This window comes from Ctenopharyngodon idella, chromosome 2, assembly GCF_019924925.1.
Source record: "Ctenopharyngodon idella isolate HZGC_01 chromosome 2, HZGC01, whole genome shotgun sequence".
Taxonomy (NCBI): domain Eukaryota; kingdom Metazoa; phylum Chordata; class Actinopteri; order Cypriniformes; family Xenocyprididae; genus Ctenopharyngodon; species Ctenopharyngodon idella.
This window is the reverse complement of record NC_067221.1, coordinates 30719348-30735008: the sequence shown is the minus strand read 5'-3', so window position 1 is coordinate 30735008 and position 15661 is coordinate 30719348. Positions and strand designations below refer to the sequence as shown.

At 35.6% G+C, this 15661-nt stretch overlaps 2 protein-coding genes across 3 annotated transcripts in view; one reads left to right on the top strand and one right to left on the bottom strand.

The window, feature by feature from the left end:
• Positions 1–10808, bottom strand: part of mov10l1 (Mov10 like RISC complex RNA helicase 1) — a 41906-nt gene extending 31098 nt beyond the window's left edge. The window contains exons 1-6 of one of the 2 annotated variants that reach the window (XM_051876287.1): positions 10663–10808; positions 10472–10583; positions 10205–10392; positions 6563–6722; positions 3843–3955; positions 2436–2623 (exon numbers count right to left, since the gene is read on the bottom strand). In XM_051876287.1, the coding sequence (XP_051732247.1) occupies positions 2436–2623; positions 3843–3955; positions 6563–6722; positions 10205–10392; positions 10472–10568 (746 nt within the window). In that variant the 5' untranslated portion in view covers positions 10569–10583; positions 10663–10808. The remainder of the gene's footprint in view (positions 1–2435; positions 2624–3842; positions 3956–6562; positions 6723–10204; positions 10393–10471; positions 10584–10662) is intronic. The other variant, XM_051876277.1, reaches the window with a different exon arrangement.
• Positions 10809–11348: 540 nt separating this feature from the next.
• On the top strand, positions 11349–13757 carry LOC127503114 (gastrula zinc finger protein XlCGF57.1-like). The gene is made up of 2 exons (XM_051876573.1): positions 11349–11565; positions 12326–13757. The coding sequence occupies exons 1-2, from the start codon at positions 11490–11492 to the stop codon at positions 13588–13590; spliced, it is 1341 nt and encodes a 446-aa protein (XP_051732533.1). The 5' UTR covers positions 11349–11489; the 3' UTR covers positions 13591–13757.
• The last annotated feature ends 1904 nt before the right edge of the window (positions 13758–15661 follow it).

Below are 15661 nucleotides of genomic sequence, written 5' to 3'. Positions count from 1 at the left end.
TCCATGTCTGTTTGGAGCAGCAGCGAATTATCACACTCCATGTAAAAAATGCTGTCCACTGGCCCCTTAAAGGGTTAGTTCACCCAAAAATGAATATTCTGTCATTAATCACTCACCATCATGTCGTTCCAAACCCTAAGATTTTACTTAAGACAATTCATATGGATTAGTTTTACGATCTCTTTATGAACTTTTTAAAGTGTCAACAATGTAGATGACAATGAAGGAACAGAAAGCTCTCAAATTTCATCAAAGAGATCTTCATTTGTGCTCCAAAGATGAACAAAAGTCTTACGCGTTTAGAACGACATGAGAGTGAGTAATTAATGACAGAATTTTCATTTTTGGGTGAACTAACACTTTAAAAGTGCTGAGTGGCATTCACATAAGTTTTTTTACAGACAGTCATGTTATTTCTTTGCCTAGAATAAACAAAATGCTTGATTTGGTTTAAATTTACTCATTGCACCCTCTAGTGGGCTTGGGAGTCAAACTGGTAGCTTTTTCCCCACTTATGAAATTAATTTTAAAGGGGTCATGAATTGAGAAATATAATATTCCTTAATCCTTTGACATATAAGAGGTCATTTTACTATAAAAATATCCTATAAGTTTCAGAACTCAAAACTTCTTCGTTAGTCAAAAAACAGCTTTATTGAAAATCAAGCTCAGAAAACGACTCGTTTCAGATTTTGGTCACATTATTACGTCATAGAGCGACGGAAGACCACCTCAGCAGAAGATCGATGCCTACTTCTACATCATTGCCTCTTTAGCCCTGCCCACCGATTCATGCATGACATGTAGTATTAAACAAGAGACAGACAAACACTCCAGCAGAGATGGCTCTGAGGATTACAAGACATTCTGAAGTGCCAAGTTGTGGAAAAACACACTTTTCCCCATTACCTTCCTTGTGATCCTAACATTAAGAAAGAGTGGATGAACTTTAGGTTTTAACGAAGTTCCAGTCAGATCGTGTCAGTTAGATACTGTTTCGTTTGCTAGCTTCATTTTACTGCGGATTCTTTTTTAAACAAGACACAGTTTGACAAGCTTTTCAGAGAGACTGAAAATAAAAGATAATGCAGTGCTGACTACTGGACAGTAATCGCAACACACAAGTGTGAGTAACAATGTTTTTACCATGTGTCACTATTGATTTGTCTGTTACAGATCGTTTGATATATACCGAGTATTTATAATGTAGCGCCGCAGTCAAACTGACTAGTTGTGATCTGCTGTTCTTTTCTTTGCTTCGGCATTTATGGGGTTAATGCATTGGATTATAATCGGATATGGAGAGAACGCTGCTTATGTTATTATTTTGATCTAAGCCATTTGCTGTAATCCTGAATAAAAGCTTCAGTGAGAGAAATCTTCTGTTTTGTCATCAGTAAGACATTACAACGTTTCATCATTTAAAACACAACACCGCAAATGACAATGAATATGTTTTTCACTTTAAAAAAAAAAAAAAATGATGAACAGGCTATAAGAACGATAGTGAGACAAACAATGGTACATTCATTCATAAATCAATTTACACTAAACACCTCAAGTCATCCTTTGTCAATCATAACTGTGGTAGCTCCAGGTACCTAAACTTTATTTGCCACAACCAAGACTTATAAAGCATATGTAATACGCATAAATGTAATGAGATATTTTTCAACATCGAAGTTTTCAAAACAATTCCACACATATAATGGCGGGAATGCTGAAAATTATTTTAATATGCAAAACTGTTACCCAATCATAGCAGTGGCCGTTTACTTCCAAGTCTTGAATGCAGCATGCATTCAAAAGAGAGGGTCAAAACCAGGGCTGAAAATTACATTTAAAAAAAAATTATGTAAAAAAAACTTGATAATATAACTGGACCTCAGAGAACATTCTAAAATAAAAATAAAATAAAAATAAATTTCATGACCCCTTTAAATTTTATTACAATTTGAATTAGTGATACTTAAGTAAAATAATCCCAATTAGTTTTTCAGCCATTTTGACAGCCAAATTAAGAAGGCAAAATATGTATAAAACGTCTCATTTGAGTGACACATTGCACCGTCCTCACGCAAGTAAATACATCAGAGAAAGGATGTCGTTGCAAGAGAGAGGGGAAGTTATTTTGATTAACAATTATGAGGCACATGAATTTGAAGAAAAATATAATGATGTGCATGGATGAATCATTTATAATAAATACTGCAATATTTTGATTTCATGGTGAGAGTGCTCAGAGACCAAAGTGGAGTAGCACACTCCTGTTCTGGAAAAGCATTTTACGGCAATTCTATATTATATTACTAAACTTAAATTCTGTGACCGGCAGCAAAATGCATATGAAATTCTGCAGTTTTCTTGACTAAATCCAATTGGGTGCAAATTTAATCATACAGGTCTCCTCATGAAGGAGCGAGGGAAGACATCACCTGTGCTGAACGGGAGTCATGCAGAGAGCTCTCCAGCAGTACAGTGACTGACTGCTCTCCAGCACCACCACATTCACCACGTCACCGCGAGCAGGTCTGAAGCCTGGTGGCACGATCAGAGACTCTAGGCTGAAGAACACGCTGTCTTCCACAACACCACTGTTGCCTTGTGTTCTCGTCACACTGACCTGAGAGACAGACGGCAGGAGAGTCCTAAGGAAGTCACACCTGACACGTGCTTTAAAATGAAATGCCACATACAAATAAAAATAACATCAAAATTAAATTCCCATTCTCATGTGATGAGCTCCAGTTTCTGCATTTTTTTTTTGTCAAGTCACCATTTCTTTGCACTTTATACAATATGGATTGTTTCAAAACAGCTTCACAGTAATAAACAGGAAAATCAATAATGTAAACTTCAAAATATGAAATAAATTTAAATTCTGCTGTAAAGCAAGTGTCATTAATAAGAAATTAAGAAACAAATTCAATTTCAGCTATAGAGCAGCTCTACAGAAAACAATAGTTTTATTATTCATCTCAATTCAGTTCAGGTTTTGCTCTCATACTATAGTGTCAGTGTAGTCAAATCTATAATATTACTAAATATTAAGTGTCCTTTAAACCCCAAAGGCAAGTTTGTCAGGGTTACCATAGTTTTTGACCTAAGGATTTCCAAGCACTGACATTTTACAAAATAAGTCTTGTGATCCAGACTAATTCACACCAAATTTCCAAGAACTGTAGCTTTGATAAGACAGGTGCATTTCGATTCCACTTATTGATTCTGGTGTGTGCGCATTTTTATGTGATTTTAAATAGAGATGCACTGATGTATCAGCATATTTTTGGTCAATTTACAACCATCAGCATATCGGCTATAGCAGGAAAAAGGCCGATATAACAAACCAATGGTTTATTAACTAACTGCGTGAAGGCACTGAGCTGTACAATGGTTTATTCAATACCTAATACACAAAACCGACTGTGTTTTTACAAGGACATTTTGACAAAATTGTATGTATTTGTCCATTCAAGTACAAGAAGGAGCGAAACAGAACTCAATTCCATGTTCGTGCACTATATTAGAGGCAAATTCCAGAATAGAAAAACAGCGCGCAAGTGCCAAATTGAGGTCTTTCACGTCTCTTTGCACTTGAATGGTTTAAAACCACATTAAAATGGACACAAAGGAATCGATAAGTGGAATCTAAATTTTAATTTTATTACAAGTATCTGATTCCTGACCTTAAGTATCCAATTCCAGAATTGAAATCGTTTTACGATTCCCAACACTACCCTAGTCAGGACATCACTAAATATAATCACTCTTGATTTTTCCAAGTCTAGAAAGCACAGATTCTTACACAACAGTCCCACATGCACAGCTTGATAATTACTAACCCCATCCATGCGGCGGTAACGCAATGGAGAAACTGCTTGAGCCTGACTGCTGCATTCTGCAGGGCTGATGACATACTGCGCCAGCACCCAGTCTCCCTTCATTGGCTCGAATCCTAAAACACACACACCCACCATCAACATAAACACTCTGTGAAACTGATTTTAAATCACTCTGTTGCATACCTTTTTTAACCATCTTATTTTTTTGTATTTTTCATATATAATTTTTTTGTTTTTCTTTCCAGTTTTCCCTGTTTTACATACAGCCAGGATCAGAATTAGCTTTAAAGGGAACCCCTGGTATTAAGACTTGTATGGCTTAATATAACGTAAATGATGTCTCTTACTGAAATATGTAGTAGAAAACCCCCCCCCAAAAAAAACCATGACATATTTGGACAATGGGGGCGCCATTTTGTTTAGGTGCACAGTGCGTTCTATGTCAATGACATCAAATGGTTGCACTCGGTGAGCTACTGACACTATCCTCTTGCTATTTTTACCGCAACACAACTCGGAATATAATATACGATGCCACATTGTGCTGCTTTTGGTTGTAATTTTCAGTCGATGGGCAACAAAAGAAGCGACGCAAGTCTTCACTAAGATCCGCGTCTTTGTTCTCTTCACTTTAGACCTGATGCCTTTGAGGCTTTTAGTAGACCACAGCTACTGAAAGAGCTTACAGTTGCCGATGGATATAAGTGTATGCTTTAACCAAATGCCGCGCCTGACGAGGGCAGCCTATAACACATCTTGATTGAGACAGACTGCCTCAAAGCTTGTGTGTGCCGTGATGCACGGGATATCTGTAATAGCATAAAAGAGTAGCATCTTCTCAGCATATCTTCGATGTTTTCATCCTCACTAATTTTGTGTTCTGGTTCAAATTGAAAAGGCTGATCGGGTTTTAAAAGGACCTCACGGAGATTAAGACTTGTATGCGTTAGTAGATTACCCTTGCCCCAAAACATACAGATGAAAAGTATCGAAGTCATCAGGGCTAAAGTGGAGAGAACAAAGACGCAGTTAGGTAGTTTTACTCGTCCACATTCTTCACAACTTCCCATTCTAAAGTAAAGCAGTGAAGACTTTCATCGCTTCTCTTGTGGCTCACTGACTGGAAATTATGCAGCTTTTGGTTGGTATGTGGTATCGTATATTATATTCCAAGTTGTGTTGCGGTAAAAATAGCTACAGGGTAGCGTCAGTAGCTCACCGAGTGCAACCATTTGACATCATTGACATTGACTGTGCACCTAAACAAAATGGCGCCCCCCCATTGTCCAAATATGTCATGGATTTTTTAAACGTAAATCTTTCATGGGTTTTCTCCTACATATTTCAGTAAGAGACATCATTTACGTTATATTAAGCCATTCAAGTCTTAATCCCAGGGGTCCCCTTTAACAGACTCTACGTCATTTCACTCAGTTTTCTTCTTGTTTTTTTTTCTAGATGACTAAATGAGTTTATGGTCATTGAATGACTTCTCTGGGGTAAATGTGATGTATTGTTTACAAGCTGTTTTATTGATGTCTTTCCATGGTTGAAACACTGATTGAGCGATTACATGTGACGTGATACAGATTTCAGTAAGTTGTACTGTTTCTTTCAACATTCCTTCTGATGTTCATTCATGTTTATTTCGTGCTGTAGTAGTAAAGTGAAGAGATGATCGGTTCACGAGCCACAGTATTTTTTAGTTTGAAAACAGTATTTATTGTATGAATTTTGTTATAAAAATACAATTTAAAAGCTGAGACTTCATATCAAAAGTAAAGCACAAAGCATATTGTGATTATTGGATGGGAGGCACGTTACACACGATGTTTTGGAAAATTGTTTAAGCATCAACTGAAAACTGCATAGACTAAGAGATAGATTTTTGGGAATTAAAGGAACACGCCACTATTTTTGAAAATAGGCTCATTTTCCAACTCCTAACGGTCTAATCAGATCCAATGATCTATGCTAAGCTGCAGCTAAAAGTGCTACAGCCAGACCCGGAGATCGGTTGAATGGATCCAAAAATGGTAAAACTCAATTGTTTAACTACAGGGGAGTTGGAAAATGAGCCTATTTTCAAAAATAGTGGCGTGTTCCTTTAAGAATCAATATCATTCATTAAAAAGAAGATTAAATAAAAGTTTTAAAGGCCCAATTTTGGCCTTTTTTTTTTATACTGTTTCTGTAAAATATTTTCAATTACCGAAATTTCTGTGCATTACAAATTTTTAGGTAAACTATTCTATTAGGTGTAGAAAACCTTTAGTTATAATTGTCAGGCCATTATTACTAACCTAAGAGGATTGTTGCAACAGGCTGCCAGCCCCTGGATTTAAGAAGGAAAAAAATAACAGCATCTATTCTGCTTTCTCCTTTCTCTTTATTACTGTACCTCACCATGACTGTGCAGACCAAGTATCAGGTCATCCAAAAGGTGTCACTGACATGGGCAGTTGTGTTCAAATGCATTCATCGGTGTCATGTCACAAACTTGCAATGTGAGTTTAGAAGAAGTTCAGTTTTATAGCTCAAACTCAATAAATGCTCTTTTTGGACTGTGGAAAATGTTCTGTGTTCTGAAAGTTACAGATACATGATAAAAAGCCCTTTAAATACTCACACATTGAGATAAAATGTCAGTCTGTGAGCTCCAATAAAGGCCTGTCACAGCATACTATTGAGCATTAAAGCAAATAAACAGATCTTCTGACCTTCACAGAGAGCCGATCGTGGGAAATATGTTGTCTGGTTTATAAGTCCTCCATCTCGATCACATGATGTCACTGTTCCAATCAGAGGCCTGGGTTTGGCAGCATCCTGTTTGAGTGCTTCTGATCCTCCACCCTCCCACATGTCCTTCTGTCGCTCCACCTGAAATCAACAAAAAGAAATTGTACACATTATTTACATTTTTATAAATGTATTCCAAAATCAACAACACTTCAAAAGAAATAAAAAAAGATGCACATAATATTACTGTTTTCGAGAAGAAATTAATGAACAACATCCAGACTGCATAATCAGTTACTTCACAAGCTCACAACTAGGGAAATACCTAATAAACCAGTGATTCTCAACTCTGAACTCTGAGCCAGCATGTGTGTGGTTTGAATGAATCTGTTGAGTGCATGATTCAGTGACTCACAAGACACTAGCTGTGATCAAAATTGGGCACTCTTTCACTCATTTACTATTTCCTATATATTGAACAGAGGTGTAAAGTACTTGAGTAAATGTAATTAGTTACTGTACTTAAGCATCTTTTTGGCTACTTTGTAGTTGAACTGAGTACCAAAGATATTGGCAACTTTTACTCTCTACTTGACTACATTTTTGAGCAAGTAAATGTACTTTTTACTCTATTACATTTGTGATGAGTATTGCAATTACAAATTACATTTTTCATGGCAACTAACTTTTTCTGCAGCAGTTTGTTTCTGATATAAAGAAGCGATATCGCCATCTAAGGGCACTGAAGGTACTATATCTTGTGCGTTTTGCCTTTACTCCCCCAAAACTTGTCAACAAGGATACTTTACGTGAATGTGAGTGCATTAGCAGGTAGTTGCTGATCGCAGGTGTTTTATTTATTACATGAGGAAATGACTGCAGCTGGTGATGAGACTTAAACCAGCACATACAGTAGACTTTGACTATTTCATTTAACTTAACATTGTTTTATTTATCCGCTATATTGACAAGACCGTTTTGAAGGATATTGGTTTACTTATGGCCTTTTTGTGCACTTGAGCTTAACTGAGACTTGAGAGTTTGTTGATGTTTAAAAGGTTGTTGTGTCGACCTTGATTTATTGCAACATTGAGGTGTTCAGTTTTATTTTGATTTTAGAAAATAAACTTGATTTCTCATCTTACAAATCAATTGTTTCTTATTTTCACTTGCATGTCTCTCAGGTGTTGAGGACTAGTGCATCTCTAAGCCTACATTCAGCATGAGTAAAATACTTAAGTACTGTTAAAATCAGATACTTTAAGACTTTTACTCAAGTCATATTGGAATTGGTTACTTGTAACTTGTAGTGGAGTCATTTTCGATGTAAGGTATCAGTACTTTTACTTAAGTATGGTTTTTAGGTACTCTTCACACCTCTGATATTGAATGACACAAAGTAAACATTCTATGAGAAAAAAAAAAACAGATTTTCTATAAATATTATAAAAGAACAAAAAGCTTACTTTTGGGAAAAAAAAAAAAAAAAAAAAAAAAAATCACAAGAAATAATTTGATGTAATTATTTAATATTTATGTACAATTTTAAATATGCTTACACAGCATATAAAAAAGCACTTTTTTGTGCTTTTAATAACTTGTAAATTTGTCCCCTGTAATATTTTCATTGGGCAATTGAGTTTTCATGCGGCAATAAATCCAGATTTAAAACTTAGAGACACCTGACATTTCCATGGCAATTGTTCATTTGTGTCATGCCAATGCTGACATTCATTATCCATTATCTGCACTTTATCCAAAATTTAGAGAGGTCACAATGAGCTGAAAGTGACAAAAAACCCTTCTCTCCTTTTTCACGATTAAGTCAAGTTGCTTTGGTATGTCATATCTTAATTTTGTTGTACAATTATTAATAATTTGCTACATATTTCTTTTCAAACTCTACCTAGTTCTATCGATGAATACTTAGCGAGCAATGGCAATTATAAATAGCTAGCTACCCACACAAACATGCACATATTTTATTTATTTTTTTTTGTATACAATGTTCACCTCTAAATTATACATTTATTTCTAGAAAATAATAAAAACATTAGAAAAACACATTATATACAATTTGTCAATTAATGCAGTATGCAAGTTAAAAATCCAATTAAACTCCAAAGAATGGAGGCAGATTAGTGCTATTTGGAGGAAGGGCTGCAGGATTAATCATATTTTAATCATGATAATGATTTCAGCTTCTCTTGATAAATTAAAAAAAAAAAAAAAAAAAAAAAAAGAAAGAAAGAAAAATGCCGCAATATTGGGTGCTTGTTATTTGTCCTGAAAAAGTGTTTTAATTTAGACATTTCCGATATCTTGCATTGGTAACAAGCCTCAACTACCTTTCCTGCTTGGGGTTACCAGATGTCAAGAGCATAAATACCCCAAACGGGGCTTTTCTCTTAAAGGATTAGTTCACTTTCAAATGAAAATTATTTATTAACATCCCCTGAGCCATGTGGAATATGTTTATGATGGATGGATGTAGATGCACATAAGCTCTGATGACACAAGCTCACAAAAGCACTGATGATCTGAAAATGCCAACAAACATGTTCATTGTGAAATTCCTTCATGAGGCAGTGCGTGCGATTTTCTGCTACTAAATCTGTGAGCGAACCTTCTCTGTAACGAACTGTAATAAATCCAAACAGGATTCTTGACCATATTGTTTGCGATCATGGTTGGTGAATAAATGTGGTCTGTGCAACCTCTGTGCTACAATGCAAAGTAAAAATGTAACATAATTTGGAATTATTGAAATATATATTAGTAATTTCACTTTTTCACAGTTTTTGAGAGAAGCTTCTTAAGGTTTTTCCAGTTTTCTTAATGTAAAGCAGTTGAAAACTACATAGCCACCACCTGTTTGCAGTGTTTAACCATTTCAAAGATGAAAATGGCCAAAAGAAAAAAAGAAGACAATGAGCATGCATTATCAGGAGTCATATTAATGGTAAGTAGTGTTCGATTAACTGTTATCAATACAAATTCTATTTCTCCAATGTAATGCAGTGGTTGCCTGTATAGGCCTATTTATTTATAAACAGGGTTGTGCAATCCCTAGCAGCTTTAAGAACATTGTTTTCAGACATAATTACTTTCTTTCATGAGAGTTTGCATTTGGATATATTAGACATTATCAAAGACTACTTTTTGACAAAGTTTAGATTTTTTTTGTTGTTGTTGTCCTAACTGATCTCTGGTCAGAAAATGTTGTTTTCACATACATGTTATCGAATTAGAATAAAGGTGCTGAGATATATGTTAGATTAAACTGTAAATATTTTGTTTAATTTGAACAAACCAGACAGAAAACAGGAAAACGTTCAAACAAGTTTGAAAAAGTTGACTGGCACTAAATGTTTAATGCATGCTATTGTTTTACTGATATAAGGTCTTCTTACCTTGACATTTTTGTCAATTCAATTCCATAATCTCTTTGAGTAATAAGACCTTATACCTGCTTATACCAAATTTTGTTTTAATGCTTTATTAAACACCATTATTTAAGCCAATTAAGAGCAAGAAGACATAAGAACAGAAGATATAAGTCACACTGCCAACTGTCAATTTGTACCCCTATACTAATGGTCATTCGTGGACTCAGATCTCACCCTGAGCGCTCTCCACTGTCCATGAGCTCCTTCCCGGACGGCCAGGGCCTGAACTGTATCTCCCACACACAGCACGACTCCTCCTAACACAACTGCTGATGTGAAATACACAGCATGATCTATGAGACCATAATCCGCGCACAGATGCGTCACGATGCCCGTCTGCACCTGTTGGATCTGCGCCACACCTAAACACACAGCAAAGAGCTCAGTCTCACGCGGCCTACTTTAAAATATCAATTACGCTGTACACATTTATCCACTAACCCTGAAAATGAGGATCCTGCTCCTCCTCATCCTCCTGAGCTCTTCGCCAAAGAGGTGAAAGCAACTTGGACATGAAACACTGCACGACGCTCACCATGATTAGGCCTACGATCTGTAACCAAACAGAGCTGTAGGTCACGAATATCACTTCAAAAATAGCCTCAAATATTGTTGTTTAGAGTTCACAGTACCAGATGAAGGACATGTTTGTCCTAACAGTGAGATAACGTTGCACGTGTGACGTGTATACGCTTGATAAAGCTAGTACGCGAAAAACACGTGACGTGACGATGAAAATTAAAGTTTGCTGCACACTTTTCCTACCACATTTTGCATAAAATATGGGTACACAAGTGTTCAGGCTCAAATACGAATTGAAAAAAAAATGACAAAATTTTTTTTTATATATATATAGTTCATTTGTTTTGGGTTTTTTTTTTTTTAAATAGGCATATATATATTTATTTGTCATTTCATCAGAATATCAAAAAAAAAAAAAAATGACAAGTATATTTTATAGAAACATTAAACAAAAGACACAATTAAATCAGTGAAGACTTTGGGATGAGATTAATAACAAATTATATAACAAATATAACAACGAAAAAAAGATGGCTTCAACATATTGAATGAAAGTTTATAGATCTAAGATTTATATACTCAGCTTTCAAAGCAGTCTTTTAAAAGAAGATTTAAGAGTGTTTAACATACTGAACTAAAAAGAACATATTTCTAAAAGATACCGATTTAATTTTAAGAAACAGGATTTAAGAGTAGACCTATTTATTTAGTTTTTGTTCTTTCTTTTCTCTAAACATCAATGCTCCGCACTCCATTCCAGTAGGTGGCGGATATGCAAGATAAGCTGATTTGCCAACCGTCATAAAACACAAACGAAGAAGAGGAGTAAGGTGAACAACAACATACATACAAGCTCCGAAGCACAGATTGGAAATAAATGTTTAGTAAAAGTTTTACAGAGCATTAATGAAATCTCAGGAATAGTGCAATGTAAAAAATGGAGCCTATTAAATCGGAGATTGTGGACATGAATGAGGCAGAACCCAGCAGAGTGAACACTGAGGAGCAAAGAGGTTGGTGATCATTCTTCAGTCTCCACTAATTACTGCTGAGGAACATCAAAAGCATGCGTTCACCAGATTAATTCTAATTTTTAATTGCCCTGCCAAAATTTTCACTGGCCCCATCACAAAACAAGTAATAATATACAAAATAATATTATTTTTATAAGTTTTGACCTTTTATTCTAATAAGGTTATGACACCTAAATTTTACCAGTGAAATTTCAATTGAATTTACCAATTCAATTTCAATACCACAAATAATAATAATAATAATAATAATAACAATAATACTGATAACACTTTACAATAAGGTCTCATTTGTTAACTTAAGTTAATGTAATAACTAACATGAACTAACAATGAACAATACATTTGTTACAGTATTTATTAATCTTTGTTAAGTTAATAAAAATCCAGCTGTTCATTGTTTGTTTATGTTCACAGTGCATTAACTAATATTAACAAATACAAAATTAGATTTCCATAGGCCCGGTTTCACAGCCTAGACTCAATTAAGCCGGATTAAGCCGTTCAATTAGGATATTTAAATAGCTTTTATAAACATTCACTAGAAAAAAACATTACTGGTGTGCATCTTGAGACAAAACAGTAACACTGGCATATTTTAAGATATGTCAGTACAAGTTGCTTTCAGTTGAAACAGCTCAAACATGCATTTTAGTCAAGGACTAGCTAAAGCCTTATCTGTGAAACCGGGGGAAAATGTAGTAAATGTTGAAATTAACATTAACATTAATGTTCACTTTAGGTCTTTTGGAGGTAAAAGAGGAATGTCAAGAAATAAATGAAGTGGAGGGGAAACATCAGTATCCGGATCCTCATAATTTTAAACCTGGAGAAAAATCTTTGACTTTTGAAAATAATTATTTTCAGTTTTTGAGAAGAAGATCTCAAAGAACTGAGGTAGAACATTCTTTCACATGCAAGCAGTGTGGAAAGACTTTCACTCGTAAACAACTCCTTGTTGACCACATACGAATTCACTTGGGGTTGGAGCCCTTCACATGTGATCAGTGTGGAAAGAGTTTTGTGCGTAAAGCACTCTTGAATGATCACATGAGAAATCACACTGGACAGAAGCCTTTCGCATGCCTTCAATGTGGAAAGAGTTTCTCTGTTAAGGGAGACCTTAAGCTTCACATGGAAATTCATATTGGAGAGAAACCTTACAGCTGTGATAAGTGTGAAAAGAGTTTCAACCGTAAAGGACTTCTAATTGATCACATGAGAATTCACACTGGAGAAAAACCTTTCTTATGTGATCAGTGTGGAAAGAGTTTCATTCGTAAAGCACTTCTGAACGATCACATGCGAAGTCACACCGGAGAGAAGCCTTACAGATGCTCTCAATGCGGGAAGCGTTTCTCACTTAGAGGAAACCTTAATTGTCACATGAGAATTCATACTGGAGAGAAGCCTTACAAATGTGATCAATGCGGGAAGAGCTTCACATTTAAAGGAAAACTTAAGCATCACTATAGAATTCACACTGGAGCGACACCTTTCACATGCAATCAGTGTGGGAAGAATTTTGCACAGTCAGACAGCCTTACATATCATCTGCGCTCTCATGCTGGAATAAAGCCATTTAAATGTGATCAGTGTGGTGAAGCATTTATTTTGGGATCACGTCTTAAAAAACACATGAAAGTTCATGCAAATGAGAGGCCTTACTTTTGCTCTATTTGTGGAAAGACATTTTCACGACTGGACTGTTTTAAAATGCACCATAAAGTTCATACTGGAGTAAAAGCTCATGTGTGCTCTGAGTGTGGAAATAGCTTCGGCAGAGCCGGCGACTTGAAAATTCACCAAAGAATCCATACTGGAGAAAAACCGTACAAGTGCTCACATTGTGACAAGAGATTCAATCAGTTAGGGCAGCTGAAACTACATGAGCGAGTGCACACTGGAGAGAAGCCGTACCAGTGCCCTTCGTGTGGGAGGGGTTTCACCTCCTCAAGTGCTCGATTGATTCATGTGAGGAAGCATTGTCCAAAGTTGTCAAAGTGACCTATCTGATTTAACCCAATTAATTTTGTATCTACAACAATGAGCAGATGATGAGCAAAGATGAGCAGTTACATTCAACGGATATTTGCTTTTAAAAAATCATTATCTGTATTGGTGAATCTTTTGCAAAATTGATCTAATTAAATTTATTTTGGTCATACCAATATTTCCACGGTGTCATCTATTGCAGTGTTTCCCAAACCTTCTCCTGGAGTTTTATTGCACTACAGTTTTTAAATGTTTCTCTGGTCTGTATAGCAGCTCTAGAAGAAAATAGTGTCATTGTCCAGCTTAAGTAAGTTAAGTACTGATTCATTTCAGTACTAGAAATCATTAGTTATTAATTTATCTATACAGCAGCTCTGGAGAAAACAGTGATGCCATCGTCCAGCTCAGTTCAGTTCTCATACAATGGTATCAATGCAGGCAGATCAGTAATATTTTTGAATATTAAAGGGTTAGTTCACCCAAAAATGAAAATTCTGTCATTTATTACTCACCCTCATGCCGTTCCACACCCGTAAGACCTTTGTTAATCTTCGGAACCCAAATTGAGATATTTTTGTTGAAATCCGATGGCTCCGTGAGGCCTGCATAGGGAGCAATGACATTTCCTCTCTCAAGATCCATAAAAGTACTAAAAACATATTTAAATCAGTTCATGTGAGTACAGTGGTTCAATATTAATATTATAAAGCGACGAGAATATTTTTGGTGCACCAAAAAAACCCAAAATAACGACTTATATAGTGATGGCCGATTTCAAAACACTGCTTCATGAAGCTTCGGACCATAATAAATCAGCGTATCGAATCATGATTCGGATCTCGTGTCAAACCGCCAAACTGCTGAAATCACGTGACTTTGGCGCACCAAAAATATTCTCGTCGCTTTATAATATTAATATTGAACCACTGTACTCACATGAACTGATTTAAATATGTTTTTAGTACCTTTATGGATCTTGAGAGAGGAAATGTCATTGCTCCCTATGCAGGCCTCACGGAGCCAACGGATTTCAACAAAAATATCTCAATTTGCGTTCCGAAGATTAACAAAGGTCTTAAGGGTGTGGAACGGCATGAGGGTGAGTAATAAATGACATAACTTTCATTTTTGGGTGAACTAACCCTTTAAGTGTCCCCAACTTGGCAAGCCAGAGGCGACAGTGGCAAGGAAACCAAACTCCATCAGGTGACAGAATGGAGAAAAAAAACCTTGGGAGAAAGGCTCAGTTTGGGGGCCAGTTCTCTGGCCAACAATCTGTTTATATAGGAAGACATACAAAATGGCAATGTTGGGAAAACAATCATATGACTTCTGAATCTCCTTAATTACAGTTACTTAAAATCAGGCATACACACACAAGAGTTGTTGCCCAGTGCACACTTAAAGATTCAGTGAGTCTCATTCTCTAAAAACTGTGTGGATTATTTAGTATTTGTATGCACAGGAAAAGTTGTCAAAAATTTCTGCGTAATTGACAAGGTATGTATGCACGTGAATTTGTTCTTAACCTTGCAATAGTGTGCTTGAGGTTATCAATTTGCATAAAACACCGCAAACCATCTCCATTTAAGGGCTTTCTGCACAACCTTTACTGACATTTATTATTATCATTAATACAAGCTATTGAATCATGAGGTGTACTAGTTTTTGTTAAATAATGGCATGGTGTAATATGTAATGTGTTGTTGTTCATCTGAGGCTGTATTTACCTAATTTTAAAACCTGCAAAGGACCAGATGATTTTTTTTTATTATGTCATGATATACAGTGCTGCTTGAAAGTTTGTGAACCACTTGCAGAATCTGTGAAAATGTGAATAATTTGAACAAAATAAGAGGGATCTTACAAAATGCATGTTATTTTTTTTATTTAGTACTGTCCTGAATAAGATATTTTACATAAACAATGTTTACATGAAGTCCACAAGACAAAAAAATTGCTGAATTTATAAATATGACCCCATTCAAAAGTTTATGAACCCTTGATTCTTAATACTGTGTGTGGTTACCTGGATGATCCATGACTGTTTTTATGTTTTGTGATGGTTGTTCATGAGTCCCTT

Bases quoted from the DNA above. Each gene is read 5' to 3' on its own strand.
- LOC127503114 (XM_051876573.1), top strand. From the start codon at position 11,490: ATGGAGCCTATTAAATCGGAGATTGTGGACATGAATGAGGCAGAACCC. The intron at 11,566-12,325 runs GTTGGTGATCAT...TGTTCACTTTAG, and splicing joins GAACACTGAGGAGCAAAGAG to GTCTTTTGGAGGTAAAAGAG.